Raw genomic sequence first — 16,207 nt, forward strand, 5'->3', positions numbered from 1 at the left:
GATATATGGGTAACCCCCGAAATCTTGTTTGAAAGGTCCCTCTTTCTGAGATACTAGGTCTTTATACTCAGTGATATCTGGGGTATTATCCCGGGACTTTTGATTTTGCGGAAGCAATGGCCTAGTCCCCGTATAATACTTTGCATTTGCTTTAATTTTAAAGCTAGCCCTCAGTGCAAAAAATGATCAAACATGGCAAAATGCTAATCATGTGCTGTTGAAGAAAAGATTCTCTAAAGGGAACACACTAAAAAGACAAGTCGTCATCTCTTTGCTGAATGGAAGTTCTGACCTGAGCTCTCACGGTTTCGCATTTAACCATTTACAGATATCATCTAGGTATATTCACCTGTAAGACTGAATATTGGGATCTGGATACGGGAGTATATTCAAGTGGTGGGACACGCGAATAGGTTTAAGTCTATTAAAACACTAATCTCGTATCTCGATACAGTTGAACTTTGTGTGAAAATTTAAGCGGATCAGTATACTGACAATCTAGGTGAATTGTTTAGAACTTAAAATGTTTAAAGCTTAATAGTGTTAGTGATTTGTCTCAAAAACTGATATGATCCTCTTACACAATCTCACAAAAATATTGTATGTAAATATTTCTCTATCACATTTTAACACACTAAAATCTTAGAAAACCCAAAAAGAATGTGTTTTAGCATAAATTTTTGAAAAATCCAAAATGATTTTCGATAATTGATGTTGAATAGCTGATTTTCAAAATTCCAAAGTGCTAAACATGATGATCATTTTGTGAGGGGGAGTCTGAGTTGTTAAACGATAATATTTTGAATGTTTGTTTTCAAGTGGTTTATCAGATATTAACATTGATAAATCTTTCTGGATAAATCTGAGGGAGAGTCTTGATATATAAATTTGTCAAATGTTAAATTTGTGAAATTTATTGTGTGATAGAGGATGTGCAGGATAGCCTGGATTCTGAGTCTGAGTATAGAGCCAGGTCACGATACTGATCCTGTGAAAGCCAGATTTTGATCCTGACCCTTTGAAGATCAACATTCAAGGATTCGTTCGAGGGGAGTCTGTTAATGCTGAAGAGGAGAGTAAAGAAAAGATTGAAGAAATTTTACACTGTCAAGATACTTCAAAGAGAGCAGTCAGACTGATAAAGACTGAAGACGTTGAAGACTCGACACTTAAGACTCGTCAACATCCGAGGGGGAGTCTATTGGTGCATAAGTCTGTCGACTTCGTCTTGTATCAAGTCTAGTATTGCTCATGGCACGAAGTTCGAGAAATCATAACAAAAGGTTAATTTCGCATGAAGCATGCTAATTCCGTTTGAAATGGAACTCAGATAATTCCGTGCGAAATTAGTCAGTGATTCCGTTTGAGTGAGTAATTTCGTTTGTATTGTTATTCCGTTTGAGCATGTTCAAGCGGAATTAGTAACCTATATATATCTGAGGTGTCTAGTTCATTTGGAACGGAATTAGTGTGGTGTATTCCGACGGCGAAGCTCTCTCGAAGTGTCTCCGTGGTGTAAATTGTTATCTGATCAATAAACAAGACATTTATAAGTGAATATCTTGCTGAATCACACACAATATGTCTGTTTCCGCCTTTCATATTGTGTAGAACGCCTCTGAACGACTCGTTTTGGGTCCGTACACGATCCTACAAAACCAAACAGTTCAAATTCCAAATACGAACCTTGACTGAATGGAACATTCAAGTAGCCTCGAGAGGGAAACTGAAATCCCTCAATTCACACCGACTCCTATACAACCATCACCAAACACCACCATACCAGCTCCACCACAATCCATCCAAGTCACTACTACTCCATTACCCCCAATGCCACCACCACCGTTTCCAAACCTAGATAACCCCAACCTTCCCAAACCAATCAACTTCTTCCGAACTCCCAATCTTCACTCAAACCTTTACTATTCAACATTTTTCACCCTACGTGAGAATTGTTGCTGATGAGAACCCGAACCAAATACAGCCTACCAATGCACCCACCTCAATTCCTCCACCGACCCGACCTTCATCGTACCAGTCAGCTCCGCAACAACAGTTTTCTATGTTCGAGCAAGGGAATAGCTCGGGAGAGTTTGAGGATGGGTATGACGATTATGAGAATTACGGGGGCGATCAGAGGAATACACGAGGGTTCAATACGGGAAGTGTGGGGAGGTATGGCACAGGATATGGGTTTGTGGAAAGGGTGAACCCAGACACAGTTGGGTATCCACAGCAGTTTCAGCAACCAAACCCGGTTAATCAACAGCCAATTCCGGGAAGGCCTATAGACATACCATTGCCACCGCCGGTGCAACAAATGCTGGGTCAGGCAAGGCCTCATCCTCGGAATTTAATCCCACCGGTTAATCAACCGGAAGGCATTCAACGAAGGTATAATCGAGGACCGGTTCGCGGTGTTGAGAGCCACTTCAAGCCCGCCATTGCTAATAATCCGTCACCAGTTGTGATTCCGCAACTACAAGGAGGGCGATCGTTCGTAGTTCGTGCTCAGCCTATATCCAGCTTGCCCAAGTATCACGGCTTAGCATATGAAGAGCCGTATCTGCACATCGCCGCGTATGATGCACGGTGTAATACTATTGGGGGACAAGGGTTCACAACGGACGATGTGAAATTGGTTCTTTTTCAATTCACACTTGAAGACAAAGCACAGCAGTGATTCCATTCATTACCATCTGCTTCAATCTTTACATGGCCCGATATGCAGCAGCTCTTCCTAGATGAATTTTATATGCCTCAACGAACAAATAATGCTAGGAAGGGCATTCGGAATTTTCAACAACAGGTTGGTGAGCTTTTCCATGAAGCATTTAATAGGTTCAAAATGATGTTAAAGAATTGTCTGCATCACGAAATTCAGTTGTGGGAACTCTTAAATGCATTTCATGAAGGTCTAACGGATGAAGATGCTCGGGATCTATGCTCCATCTCAAACTGTACGTTTGGTACTAACTATGAGCATGTTGATTGAGAGTATTTAGAGATGAATGCGAACACATCAAAGTAAAAAGCTCAATCGTCAAGAAGCAACCGCCGTTCAGTAGTGAAAGCTGCAGACCAGTTACCTGAGACCAGGGGACCATATCCGTTGTGCGGTCATTCAGGGGATATAGGGCACATTGCTGATCAGTGCCCTAACATTATCGGTAATCAGGATGAGGTGAATATGATGCAGGGTAGTGGGAACAGATATTCGGGTTCCCAAGGAAACAACCAATATTACCAGCCTTGAAATCAAAATTATTATCAAGGGGGTAATAATTCGGGTTATCAACGAAACTACCAGCAGGGTAATGGTCAGGTGAATAGCGAGATGATGGATATGCTGAAGAGATCCACGGTTCGGAGGTTCTGCCCAGAGTAGCAACTCTATGCAGTGACCTACGGTGCAGACCGTAGGCTACGGTTCGGCGTACGTAATTATGGTTTTTGATGGGTTTAAAACGGGTTTTAACCCTAATTTCGAAGGAGGCTTCTTTGGGGACAAATTTTGGGGATAAGAAACACCTTTGGGCACCAAGTTTCATCATCATTCATCATTCATTCCACAATTCAAAGATCAAGATCATGAATCAGTCATTCATTCAAGCTTGTGAAGATTGTTCGTGTGCGATGAGCAGCTAATTCCTTCGTGGTTTCCTCCTGGTGGAGGATTCGTCTAGGTGAACTATGTTTTATGTTTGAACAATTGTTAAATCCGGTAATCTAAGCATTCGATGCTTGTTACCAGTTAGTTTGAATTGATTAATTTGTAAACAGTTGTTTTTACTTAAACCTTGATTCTTAATCATTCAATTCCCGAGAGTTCTAGTAATTGGGATATATTTGCTATGGGATTAGGGTTGGTAATTGCAATTGATAATCATGTGATAACCTCTTGTTGTTAACCAATCAGTACTTAGTCCTCTTTTATCACAATCAATTAATCGACAGTTATGTCTATGTAATTGTAAACAATTAAGCATAAACTGAATTCACCTTGAATCTGAAATCCGGAGGAACCATTGTTTCTCCCATTGATCATCACTTCGTTTTAGTAATTTGCTAGTTAAATCAAACTCTCAAACAACCAATTTTTTCCGTTTTTGTCACTTAGTATTAATTCTTAATTCACGACACTTTCCACCAGACTCCTCTGGATTGATACCCGACTTACCCTAGCTATAGAGTTAGTTGGTTTTTGCATGTTCGTTACGACAGACATCAGACAACTCAGGGAACAATTTTGTGAGTGTTTAGCATTGTGAGTGCTGTAAATAGATTTAGACTAATGAGTAATTTGTCGAAACATTAAAAAGTTCACGTTAAAAATAGGTAAAACCCTAAAAAGTAATTAAAAAGTTAAATAATCATATCGAAGTATGTAAATGATGAATTTAATAGTGTCTAGATAGCATGATTAACCATATAACAACATATAATATGTATGATTTAAATCAATGCTTGTAGGCGGGGTGTTTTATGGTTGAGTTCTTCCAGCTTCAGGTATATGAGGTGTGTTAGTCGGGTTTTCAATGTTTAAAATCTTTTAACCAAACCTGAAAAACCTAACCCAAACCAAGTTATCCGATTAGGCATCTAACTAATGGGTCAAGTATTGATAAACCCTACTACCATGAAAACTAATGGTCTTAATAAGCCACTAAGTTGCGCTAACGGTGCACCTCAATACTCCCTAAGTAATTGAAGGTTCTAGTCTTATAATAAATATTGATGTGAGTTTAGCGGTAGGTTTAGTGTGTGTGAATTAGTAATTCTAAAACAAGGACGTCTTCTTTATAGTTTTCAGTACTAGGACTTAAGAGCAACATATTGTACTAGCTTGTTTTAGTCCTCAATATTTGAATGCATACTATCAAAAGTAGAGCTTGTAACAAGTGCAATGAATACTGTGCATTTTTACTAAAAGGATCACTGCTTGATTGTCTGTCTATATTTGAGTGGATGCTTGGATTAATGTACAAGCAGATCATTGTGTTGTGCATGGTTTGGTTGGTTCAGTTATTATCCTCAACTGAAGCCAAAACCAAAGTCATCGGTTAGTCTTTTTTATTAACCGGTCGGTTTTCGGTTAATCACTTCGGTTCATTCGGTTAGGTTGGCGGTTTTCGGTTTGGTTCATTTAGTTTCACATTAATAGCAAAAATCAAACTTGGGCTAAAAGCTAGATATATTGAATGATTCGGTTCGGTTCAGCTAACTTTGGTTAAACGAGAGTACAAAAAAATTGATAACTGGTTTTTGGTTAATTCGGGTTTCATTTTTCAGTTATTTCAGTTTTTTGTAGATTTCGGTTCGGTTTCGTCCGTTTTCGGTTTAGTTTAGGTTCACGATTTAGATATTGCTCACTGATGCTGCGGCGGGAAACACATACAATGCCACGGTGTGCATCGCTCGGTTGGTTAGATTATTATCTCAACCAAAATCAAGGTCATTGATTAGTCAATTTATTAACTAATCCGTTTTTAGTTAATCAGTTTGGTTTATTCAGTTAGATTGACGGTTTTTAAAAACTAGATATATATGAATGATTTGGTTCGGTTCAGCTAACTTTGGTTAAACGAGAGTACAAAAAAATTGAAAACTGGTGTTTGGTTAATTAGGTTTTCATTTTTCAGTTATTTCAGTTTTTTTTGTAGATTTCTATTCGGTTTCATCCGTTTTCGGTTTGGTTTAGGTTCACGATTTAGATATTGCTCCTTGATAACTAGTTTTGGTTAATAACCAATAGGTGCTCGCGTGATGCGGTGGGAAACACATACAATGCCACAGTGAGCATCGTGCGGTTGGTTAGATTATTATCCTCAACCGAAATCGAGGTCATCGATTAGTCTATTTATTAACCATTCCGTTTTTAGTTAATCGGTTTGGTTTATTTAGTTAGATTGACGGTTTTTGGTTTGATTCATTTAATTTCGGTTAATATCCAAAACCAAACCTGGGCTAAAACTTTTGATTAGAAATACATGACATTTTGGTATAAAGACATGAAATGGATGTATATGTACATGAGATGGAGGTATATATACATAAAATGGGGGCATAAATATGAAATACAGTAACTGAATGTATAAAAGCTACAAATATATGAAGATATGAATAGTTCGGTTAAGTTAATTTTGGTTAAATGATTGAACATATCAATTTTTTAATTAAAAAACAATAGTAATACTATACTCAAATTAAAGAGAATCAAATACTCGTTTATATGGTGTAAATTAAAAAAAATTATTAACGTACTAAAAAGTTATGACCGTTCAGAAATCGTGGGGGATAGTTTTTTATAAGCGGATAAGTGTAACTACTAACTAATTATCTATAATTTTGTTAAAGATGAGGGTTTAATCACCTGACATTCTGTTGTTATTAAACATTCTGAGATGATGACTAAGTACGTTGGGCTTTAATCACTTGTATACTAAGACATCATCTACTACCTTTTAATCCACATGTCAATATTGACCAAGACAACTATCGAAACGTCGACGAAAATGAATAGATCGTAACGGTACTTTTGAATTTTTTTTAAACATTATAGTTTATAAGATATGTTAAGAATATGTAAAAAAACTAAGTTTGTTGTGGAGAAGGGAAAAGTGTAACTAATTACCCATAATTATGTTAAAACTTAGGTATTTAAGTGTAATAAGATGGATGACTAAAATATAATCATTGTTTAAAAGAACAATTTACCCTCATTTTAGGGGTGTATTTCTTTTAATCTTCAAGTGTTTAAAGGTTTTGCCTTTACCAATATACCACCACCCCATTGGTGTTAATATATATATATATATATATATATATATATATAGGATTCGGTTCAATTAAGAACCATCATGAGTTGTGAGAACCATAAGAGCTTCTACTTCCCGTACGAGTTCAGCCACAATTTTTTTGCACAAATATTGATGAAAATGTTATAAACACATATGTAAAACAAAAAAAAAAAAAAAAAAAAAGTTGAGTCGGTAGTTACGCCTGAAGTAAATTTTGTTTATGCCTCATGTAAAATTTGTTTACGGCAATATAATTATTTTTTACACCTGATGTAAAATTTTGCATGACACATTTTTTTTTTTTGTACAAGTAATTTTTTTAGAGAAAAATGTCCGGATAGTTCCTGTGGTTTCGCCTTTTTTCACCTATAGTCCCCAACTTTCTAAAACTACCTGAATAGTCCCCAAGTTTTCATTTTTTGTTCCCGGATAGTCCCTGCGTCTAACTTCAGTTTGTTTTCTCTGTTAAGTTGATGTAAAATGACTATAATACCCTTAAGTAAAACAAAATGAATTAATTATATATTTTTTCTTAAAATATAAAAACCAAACATTCCTACCACATTCATTCTTCATCATCAGTCATCACCTTCAAAGTTCAAACCCTTTTCTCTCTCTCTAAAGTAACCACCATCTCCTTCTTCTCCACCACCACCATAAAACACCACCGCCTGTCAACACCTCCATCACAAACCATCATCCTAGCCGTCTCTCACCGCCAAGCCACCACTGCCACTGCCACAACCACCACCAACCACCATCATCCGCCACCACCACCTTCATCACCGTAATCAGCCACCACCGCCTCCTCCACCCACTGTGCCTTCTTCCATGTGTAAACCCTTGAAATCGACCTGTGATTTCATTTCAGAAATTCATGTTCAATCGGTACGAATGCCACTCAAAAACTATAGGGCTTTTATTCAGGCCATGAATACGAGTAGAATGGTATAATTTTCACCTCAAATCGGTGCCGATTTGACAGTCGCCGCCGGCAGGGACAGCGACGACGGTAACGGCAGCGACAGCGCCACCATCATCCGCCACCACCACCTCTATCACCTTAATCAGCCACCACCACCTCCTCCACCCACTGTGCCGATTTGACAGTCGGCTTCAACCGGAGTAACGGCAGCAACGACGGTAGTTAATGATTTTATTTAATTTTGTGAGTTTAATTTTGGGGTATAAATCATAGATATGAAGTTGATTTTATTTAATTTTGTGGTTTGGTATTACGCACAGAAACCATATTAGAAAAAAAAGAAGCAAACGGCATTTGAGGGTGAGAGGTTAATTTCTGCATTTAATTTGGTGGAGAGTGATTGTGGCGGTGATGGTGGAGGGTGGAGGAGGGTGATGGTGGGTGGAGGTTGAAGATGAAGTGTGGTGGTGGGGTTTTATAAATAAAAATGAAGAACATGCCCGGATAGTCCATGTGGTTTGGCCTTTTAAGGAAATGGTATTTTTGTCATTTTAGATCAACTTAACAGAGAAAACAAACTGAAGTTAGACGCAGGGACTATCCGGGAACAAAAAATGAAAACTTGAGGACTATTTAGGTAGTTTTAGAAAATTGAGGACTATAGGTGAAAAAAGGCAAAACCACAGGGACTATCCGGGCATTTTTCTCTTTTTTTTTATAATAAAAGTCCATTAATCCGTTTAGTACAGTTTAAAATGACATGTGTTTGGTTCTTGTACGTTTCAATCTAGAAGGACGTGTGTTTATTTCTTCTACGTTTTCTACATTTTTGATTTCTTTGACTTAAGAAAAGTATAACAATGTACACGTGATTTAAACATGATGCTTTCAATACATACCTTTAAAAAATAAATCTCAAACTTACTAAAATCCATATGCATTTTAATTAATTAATTTATATAATAAAAGTATAATGGTTAAAATAGTTCTCGGGTCTCAATATATTAATGGGCTGTAAAATGAGTACTCCAATATATATTTAACAAACATTTTAGGCAAATTGGATTTAAATAATCACAACTTACTCAATTTGGCCGATAATAATCTCAACTCAGTTATTGGCCGATAATAATCCGAACTGGTCCACTTTTGGCTGATAATAGTCCGCCGTTAAAAATAGTTTAACGGAGTTAAGTTTTTTTCCGAATTACAAACTGATGTTTTATGGATTTTGATCAGAACGAGGATACGATTCGATTTATGTAAAACTTACATCGAAATGGTGCTTCAAACGAGTTGATTTTTGTTAATTGGAAGTTTAAACACTCGAATTGAAGCACCGTTTTCGTCGTTTGGGGCAGTATTTCGAGGTAAATTTTATATCAATCAACTCGTATCCTTGTTCTGATCAAAATCCATAAAACATCGGTTTGTAATTCGGAAGAAAGCTTAACTCCGTTAAGCTAGTTTTAACGACGGACTATGATCGGCCAAAAGTGGACCAGTTCGGATTATTATCAACCAATAACTGAATTGGGATTATTATCGGCCAAATTGAGCAAATTGGGATTATTTAAATCCAATTTGCCAACATTTTAAGGTTAAAACAATCTTGTTATAAACTTGCCAGGTTAAAATAATCTTGTTATAAACTTGCCAACAAATAATTAAAAAGAAAGTTATCAAACAGAAAGTCAAATAAGTTTTTATATTCAAAATTGATCAAATGAATTTTGTTTCAAAGAATAAAAAAGACAGTTATCAAACAGAAAGTCAAATAAGTTTTGATATTCAAAATTGATCAAATGAAATTTGTTTGAAAGAATAGTTTGATTTACTAACACGTTACAAAAGTACAATTATTTGCTTCAAAAAATAAATAAATATGATAATAGTTTCAAAATTGGTTTTCTCTACATAATTTCAATTGTTGACTTTTATATTTGGTTTGACCAGTCATCTCATATACGATCATCGTCTTCATTATTTAAATTCTAGTTCTTTTTTGTTTTTTGAGGAGCCCAGATCTCTTGTTTTATTTCTCTGTCTCGTACTTATCAGTAAAACAACAATTAAATAAATTATTAAAAGGTTAAAATCATAAAACACTAACCAAGTTAAAGTATATCTCTCATAAAGACACTCGTATATTTTCTTAACTATAAAAGTCACTCGAGTTTCATACCGTTTTTATTGTTGTGAACTTGTTTTATAAGTGGAGGGTTCAAATAAGAAGAATTTTTTTTATAAAAATAAAAAAAAAAGAAAATTTTAACCATTAAGAATCATTCATTTTACTTCATTTAATTTTTGTATTTAATATTAGTGTAAGGGTAATTTGATAACTTAGATAGATCATTAATTAATAGTTTTCCTTTTTAATAGCTAACTAAATTAAATTTGTAACTTATTTTCAAAAAAACAATATATTTTCAAAGAAGAAAAAAAATAATTTAAAGTGTAGGATAAATTATGAGGTGTGTAGGATGAATTACGAGCCTTGTAAGATAAATTTCAATATGTGTAGGATAAATTTTAAAACGTGTAGGATAAATTTTGATGTGTTGAGGCAAAAATTTTAGTGTGAAGGATGATAGTCTTTATGATCAATTAATTAGTCAAAGATGATAATGAATGAGATGAGAGAAGACTATTAAATATTTTAGAATTGTACCATTTGTTCTTTTTCTTCTCAATTTAATTTTTTTTTAAATGAACTTCCCCCTGTTTTATAATTGCTTAAATTGAATGACCGGAAATCACTTAATGAAACATTTATAAACTTGAATATTATTTAATAGCTTTTTGTGTTCACTATTACCCTTTATTTCAAGTTAAACTTGAAAAGAAATTAGTTTCATATTTGTTCCATTTACTTCACGTAATTTTAGTCTGTAGTTATAGATAAGTTTGAGTGACTAGTGGAAGCTGAAGAAACCTGATTAAGTCAACAAAATCACACCTAGTTTTTCCAAAATATTCATGTATATATAAACGTTTTTATATCATCTAAACAGCAGGACAACATACCTCCTATTACCAATGAAGATCGCATTTCAACTGTCTCTTCATTTCACTCTACTCGTTTTGGCGTCTTGCTACGCTAGCGATGGACACAACCCTCTAAAGATCGCTTTAAACATCCAACGCTCCAGAAGATCCGAATTGAATCATGTATGTAACGAAGATTACTTAGCCGAGTATTCAACCTCACAAGTATACATGGGCCCACAAAAAGGGTTAAAGGATGCCGATAAAATATCCAGTTTGCCAGGTCAGCCAGCCGGAACAGACTTTGACCAGTACTCAGGGTATGTTACCGTTGACCCGAACAATGGGAGAGCACTGTTTTACTATCTTGCAGAGTCACCTGTCAACTCTTCCACTAAGCCTCTTGTACTCTGGCTATCTGGAGGTAACATTTTATCGAATTTCACTTGACTAGTGTTCAAGAAGTTGAAAAATATTTGAATCATTGCAGGGCCGGGCTGCTCTTCGTTTGGAACCGGTGCCATGATGGAACTTGGACCGTTTCGAGTCAACGCTGATAATACAACACTGTCACGTAATATATATGCATGGAACAACGGTAAGACTCGTATATCTTTCATTAGGAGAATGAAAACATATCATGTTTTAAATGATGGAAAATAATCTTTGCAGTTGCAAATGTCATTTTCTTGGAATCCCCGGCTGGAGTTGGATTTTCTTACTCCAACACGTCTTCAGATTATGTAACTGGTGATGCACAAACCGCAAGAGATTCGTATACGTTTCTAATCAACTGGTTAGAAAGATTCCCGGAGTACAAAACTAGAGATTTTCACATCGTAGGAGAAAGCTATGCAGGGCATTTTGCGGTTCAACTTGCACAGTTAATTCTTCAAAACAACAAGATCACCAATCACACTGTCATTAACCTTAAAAAAGTTGCTGTAAGTTTTGGATTTACTCGTAACTACAAACTACTTGTTCGTACTGTAAATAACGATAAACATGTGCATCTTATGCTTCAGCTCGGAAATGCATATCTCGATAGTGAAACAGATAACGTAGGGACGTATGAGTTTTTCTGGACACACGCCATCATTTCTGATGAAATACATGAAGGAATCGTTTCCAACTGCAATTTTTCCGAAGGTGGAATCATAACAGATGCGTGTAACGACTATCAAAATCAGGCACTCGCTGCTATGAGCAACATTTTCCCATTTAATATCTATTACCCTTTATGCCCATTAATCAGCAATAGCACTTTTTTGGCCGTCGAACCGGTAAGATTTGATCTAAACAGACGTATTTGGAGAAATATATTTATATGGAAACTATTCACATGATTGATACAGATATCGGGATTTGATCCATGCACCGAGGTTTATATTCGAGCATACCTGAACATTCCTGCTGTGCAACAAGCGCTTCATGCAAGACCGGTTGAATACATAGCTTGCAAGTAAGACTAAGCTTTGAAAGTTTGAAACAAGTATATATACACATCATCTAGCTCAAAGATCTTGTCTTTGAATGCAGCGACTTCATCTATGCAAACTATACGGACATGCCTTTTACAGTGTTGCCTGTGGTTCGGGATCTAATGGCCAATGGGATCAGTGTTTGGATCTTTAGGTAAGTTAATATATTGATATGTGTGTGCGTTTACGTATACTTGACCAATTATCGCATAACAATAAAACGACACTCATAAAATTGCAGTGGAGATGTAGACGGGAGTGTACCAGTGACGATAAGTAGGTATGATGTAAACAAACTAGCGACATCAGTCAAGACACCATGGTATCCATGGATGTACCGAGGCGAGGTAGAAAGCCTTCTATTCATTCCCAATTTAAATTATTACTTAACTAAATGACATACGGAAATTTATTTATGTTATTTAGGTTGGCGGATATGTTGAGGGATATGAAAACCTAACATTTGTGACGATAAGAGGAGCTGGACATTTCGTCCCAAGCTACCAACCAGGACGCGCTCTAGCATTCTTCACTTCCTTTTTGGAGGGAACGCTTCCAACAAATCACTAAGTCGAACTTCAAGAATAGTATTACGTTAGATCTATGTTCGAGCTTATCATTTTCTTGAGTGATCATACCCATATGGACATGTATGTATATGAAAAATAAGGGTTGAAATAAAATTGGTGATAAATAATTCATTTGAATTAATAAGTTGTATCAATATTAATGCTAGCTTGTTGGCAGAGCATACCTATATAGACATGTATATATATGAAAAATAATCAAATTCTAAGAATTACAACACTGTTACCGTGAGGAGATCGGGTCCCAAACCGGTTCGGGTTGGTCAACAAAAGTCAAAACCTGGTTTTACCACACCGGGTGGTGTTGGAACTGATTTTTGAGGGGTGGCTCTGGACTAGTTCCACACTTGTGCATCTTCAAAATATATTAAAATGAAAACTGACTTCTTGTTTTAGTCTTGTTTGTATAGCATAAACTGGCGGCAACCTTGTATTAAGTTTATGTTTTTTTCCCTCATTATTCAAACAATAAAAACATAAGTCTTGTCACTCTGACTGTATGCTCAGCAAGACAAAATCCGGCCCGTTACTTCCCACAACTATCCATATGTGTATATAAATGCTTTGATATAATCTAAGCAGCAGCACAACATTCATTTAACCAATGAAGATTGCACTTCACTTGTTTGTTCATTTCAGTCTACTCGTGCTCGTATCTTGCTACGGTGGCAACGGGTACGACCCTCTTGAGAACGCATTAAAGATTCAACGTTCAAGAAGAACTGTATCGAATCATGCAAGTAAAGAAGAAGTCACAGTTGAGAACTCATATACTCCGGTCTACGTAGGCCCACAAGATGGGTTGAAGGAGGCTGACAAGATATCAGAGTTGCCAGGTCAGCCTGCAGGAACAAACTTTGACCAGTACTCAGGGTATGTGACAGTTGACGCAAACCACGGAAGAGCACTGTTCTACTATTTTGCAGAGTCACTAGTCAACTCTTCCACTAATCCTCTTGTACTCTGGCTCAATGGAGGTAACATTTTCTTGATTGTGAACATATTCACGTGCAAAACTAAAGAATGCTATAAATTGTTGCAGGGCCGGGCTGTTCGTCGTTTGGAAGCGGGGCCATGATGGAACTTGGACCGTTTCGAGTCAATGCTGATAATACAACATTGTCATGGAATAAATATGCATGGAACAACGGTAAGAATCGTATATATCTTCCATAAAGAGAATGAAAACAGGACATGTTTGAAATGATCATTATTATTTTTATAGTTGCAAATGTCCTTTTCTTGGAATCACCGGCTGGAGTCGGATATTCTTACTCGAACACGTCTTCAGACTATATAACTGACGATGTACAAACCGCAAAAGATTCATACACGTTTCTAGTTAATTGGTTAGAGAGATTCCCGGAATACAAAACTAGAGATTTTTACATCACGGGAGAAAGCTATGCAGGGCATTATATACCTCAACTCGCACAATTAATTCTTCAAAACAACAAGATCACCAATCAAACTGTCATTAACCTTAAAGGAATTGCTGTAAGTATTGGATTTATTATTTACTAGTAACTGTAAACTCTTTAATGATACTGAATATAAAAATGAACATGTTCAATTTATGCTGCAGCTCGGAAATGCATATGTCGATGATGAAACCGAAAACGCAGGAATGTATGATTATTTCTGGACACATGCAATCATTTCTGATGAAATCCATGAAGGAATCATTTCCAACTGCAACTTTTCAGAGGGTGCAAACGTAACAGATGCATGTAATGACTATCAAAATCAGGCATTTGCTGCTAAAAGCAACGTCTATTTCTACGACATATATGCCCCTTTATGCTCACCATTTAGCAATAGCACTCCATCGGTAAAATTAAATCTAAATAAACATATTTGCAAAAGTATATTCACTTGGAAACAAGTAATTCACATAATGGATACAGATATCAGGATTTGATCCATGCACCGAGAACTATATTTATGAATACCTGAACACTCCTGTTGTGCAACAGTCGCTTCATGCAAAACCGGTCCAGTGGGAATCTTGCAAGTAATACTAACCTTCGAAACAAGTACTAATATACATCATCTATGTCAATCTTTATACAAGATCTTGTCTTTGAATGCAGTGACTTCATCGGTATAAACTGGAAGGACATGCCTTTTACAGTGTTGCCTGTGATACAGGATCTAATGGCCAGCGGAATCAGTGTTTGGATCTACAGGTAACTTCATTTAATGTAATTTCTTTGCCGCATAAAGAGATGCAATTATTGTAAAGCTAGCATTTGTGTGTGTATGCTCAACTGATTATAACATAATATTGCAGTGGAGATACAGATGGGAGAGTACCAGTGACAACAACTAGGTATGATATAAACAAACTACAAACACCAGTCAAGACACCATGGTACCCATGGATGTACCAAGGCGAGGTAAAAAGCCTTCTATTCGTTCCTAATGTAAAATATTACTTAACTACACAATATACTGAAACTTACCTATGTTGTTTAGGTTGGTGGATATGTTGTGGGATACGAAAACGTAACATTTGTGACGATAAGAGGAGCTGGGCATTTCGTCCCAAGCTACCAACCAGGGCGCGCTCTAGCGTTCTTCACTTCCTTCTTGGAGGGAAAGCTTCCTACCGATCACTAAGTAAAACTTTAAGAATAGTATGTTTTAAGATTGATCTTCAAACATAAGTTGTATTACATCCCTGATGTATTCATCTACTAATTGGTATACTATACGATTACAACATGCTATTAAAAGATTGACATAAATTGGTAATCAGAAATTCATTTGAATTCTTAGGCATATAAATAAGTGGGTGATCAAAAATATAATCATCCTACATACACAGGGGCATTTCTACAAACAGTTGGTGTGCATACATTATCTCTACCGGCCATTAGCCTGCTAAATTCACAGTTATTCATTTGTGAGGAATAGAATAGGATCCAAACAACACTCAACAAAGTACCAATAGCAGCACGAATTAAGACGAAAAGAAGAAAAACAAGAATTGTACCTGGTTCATTAAGTAGATGTGAGTCATCGTCATGGCGGCAAGCACAAACATCAAAGTTCACAATTTAACAATGATGATTAAGTTTAATCCTAAATACATTCTCGGTCCATCAGATTAGGGATGACCATATGGTATCAAATATCGATCCCGATCCTATCTCGTACTGATCTTGAAAATACTGTACCGAATTTTTTTGGTACCAGAAATGGATACCATACCGATACCGTACCGACATAATTCGGTATCGATACACAGTTTTGGTGAAATTCGGGATCGGGATCGAGATTTGCTCATCCCTACATCATCAGATTGTGATGAATTTATATGTTTAACCATAGGCGGTGTATGTTTAAAATTTTGGTGTGAAAATTGCCACTTAGACCACATGGGCGGAGGGGCTTCAAGATGGAGATGATAATGAGGGA

The 16,207-nt window shown here is 36.4% G+C and overlaps 1 protein-coding gene across 1 annotated transcript; it reads left to right on the forward strand.

Moving 5' to 3' along the window:
• Nucleotides 1–10,486: 10,486 nt before the first annotated feature.
• LOC110929382 lies at nucleotides 10,487–15,534 on the forward strand. Its single transcript, XM_022172537.2, has 16 exons — nucleotides 10,487–11,140; nucleotides 11,207–11,314; nucleotides 11,389–11,660; nucleotides 11,742–11,999; nucleotides 12,072–12,178; nucleotides 12,256–12,351; nucleotides 12,439–12,544; nucleotides 12,624–12,764; nucleotides 13,395–13,761; nucleotides 13,827–13,934; nucleotides 14,010–14,281; nucleotides 14,370–14,615; nucleotides 14,692–14,798; nucleotides 14,878–14,973; nucleotides 15,078–15,183; nucleotides 15,263–15,534. The coding sequence occupies exons 1-16, from the start codon at nucleotides 10,768–10,770 to the stop codon at nucleotides 15,404–15,406; spliced, it is 2,907 nt and encodes a 968-aa protein (XP_022028229.2). The 5' UTR covers nucleotides 10,487–10,767; the 3' UTR covers nucleotides 15,407–15,534.
• Nucleotides 15,535–16,207: the final 673 nt, after the last annotated feature.

This window comes from Helianthus annuus, chromosome 3 (assembly GCF_002127325.2).
Source record: "Helianthus annuus cultivar XRQ/B chromosome 3, HanXRQr2.0-SUNRISE, whole genome shotgun sequence".
In the NCBI taxonomy this organism is placed as follows: Eukaryota; Viridiplantae; Streptophyta; class Magnoliopsida; order Asterales; family Asteraceae; genus Helianthus; species Helianthus annuus.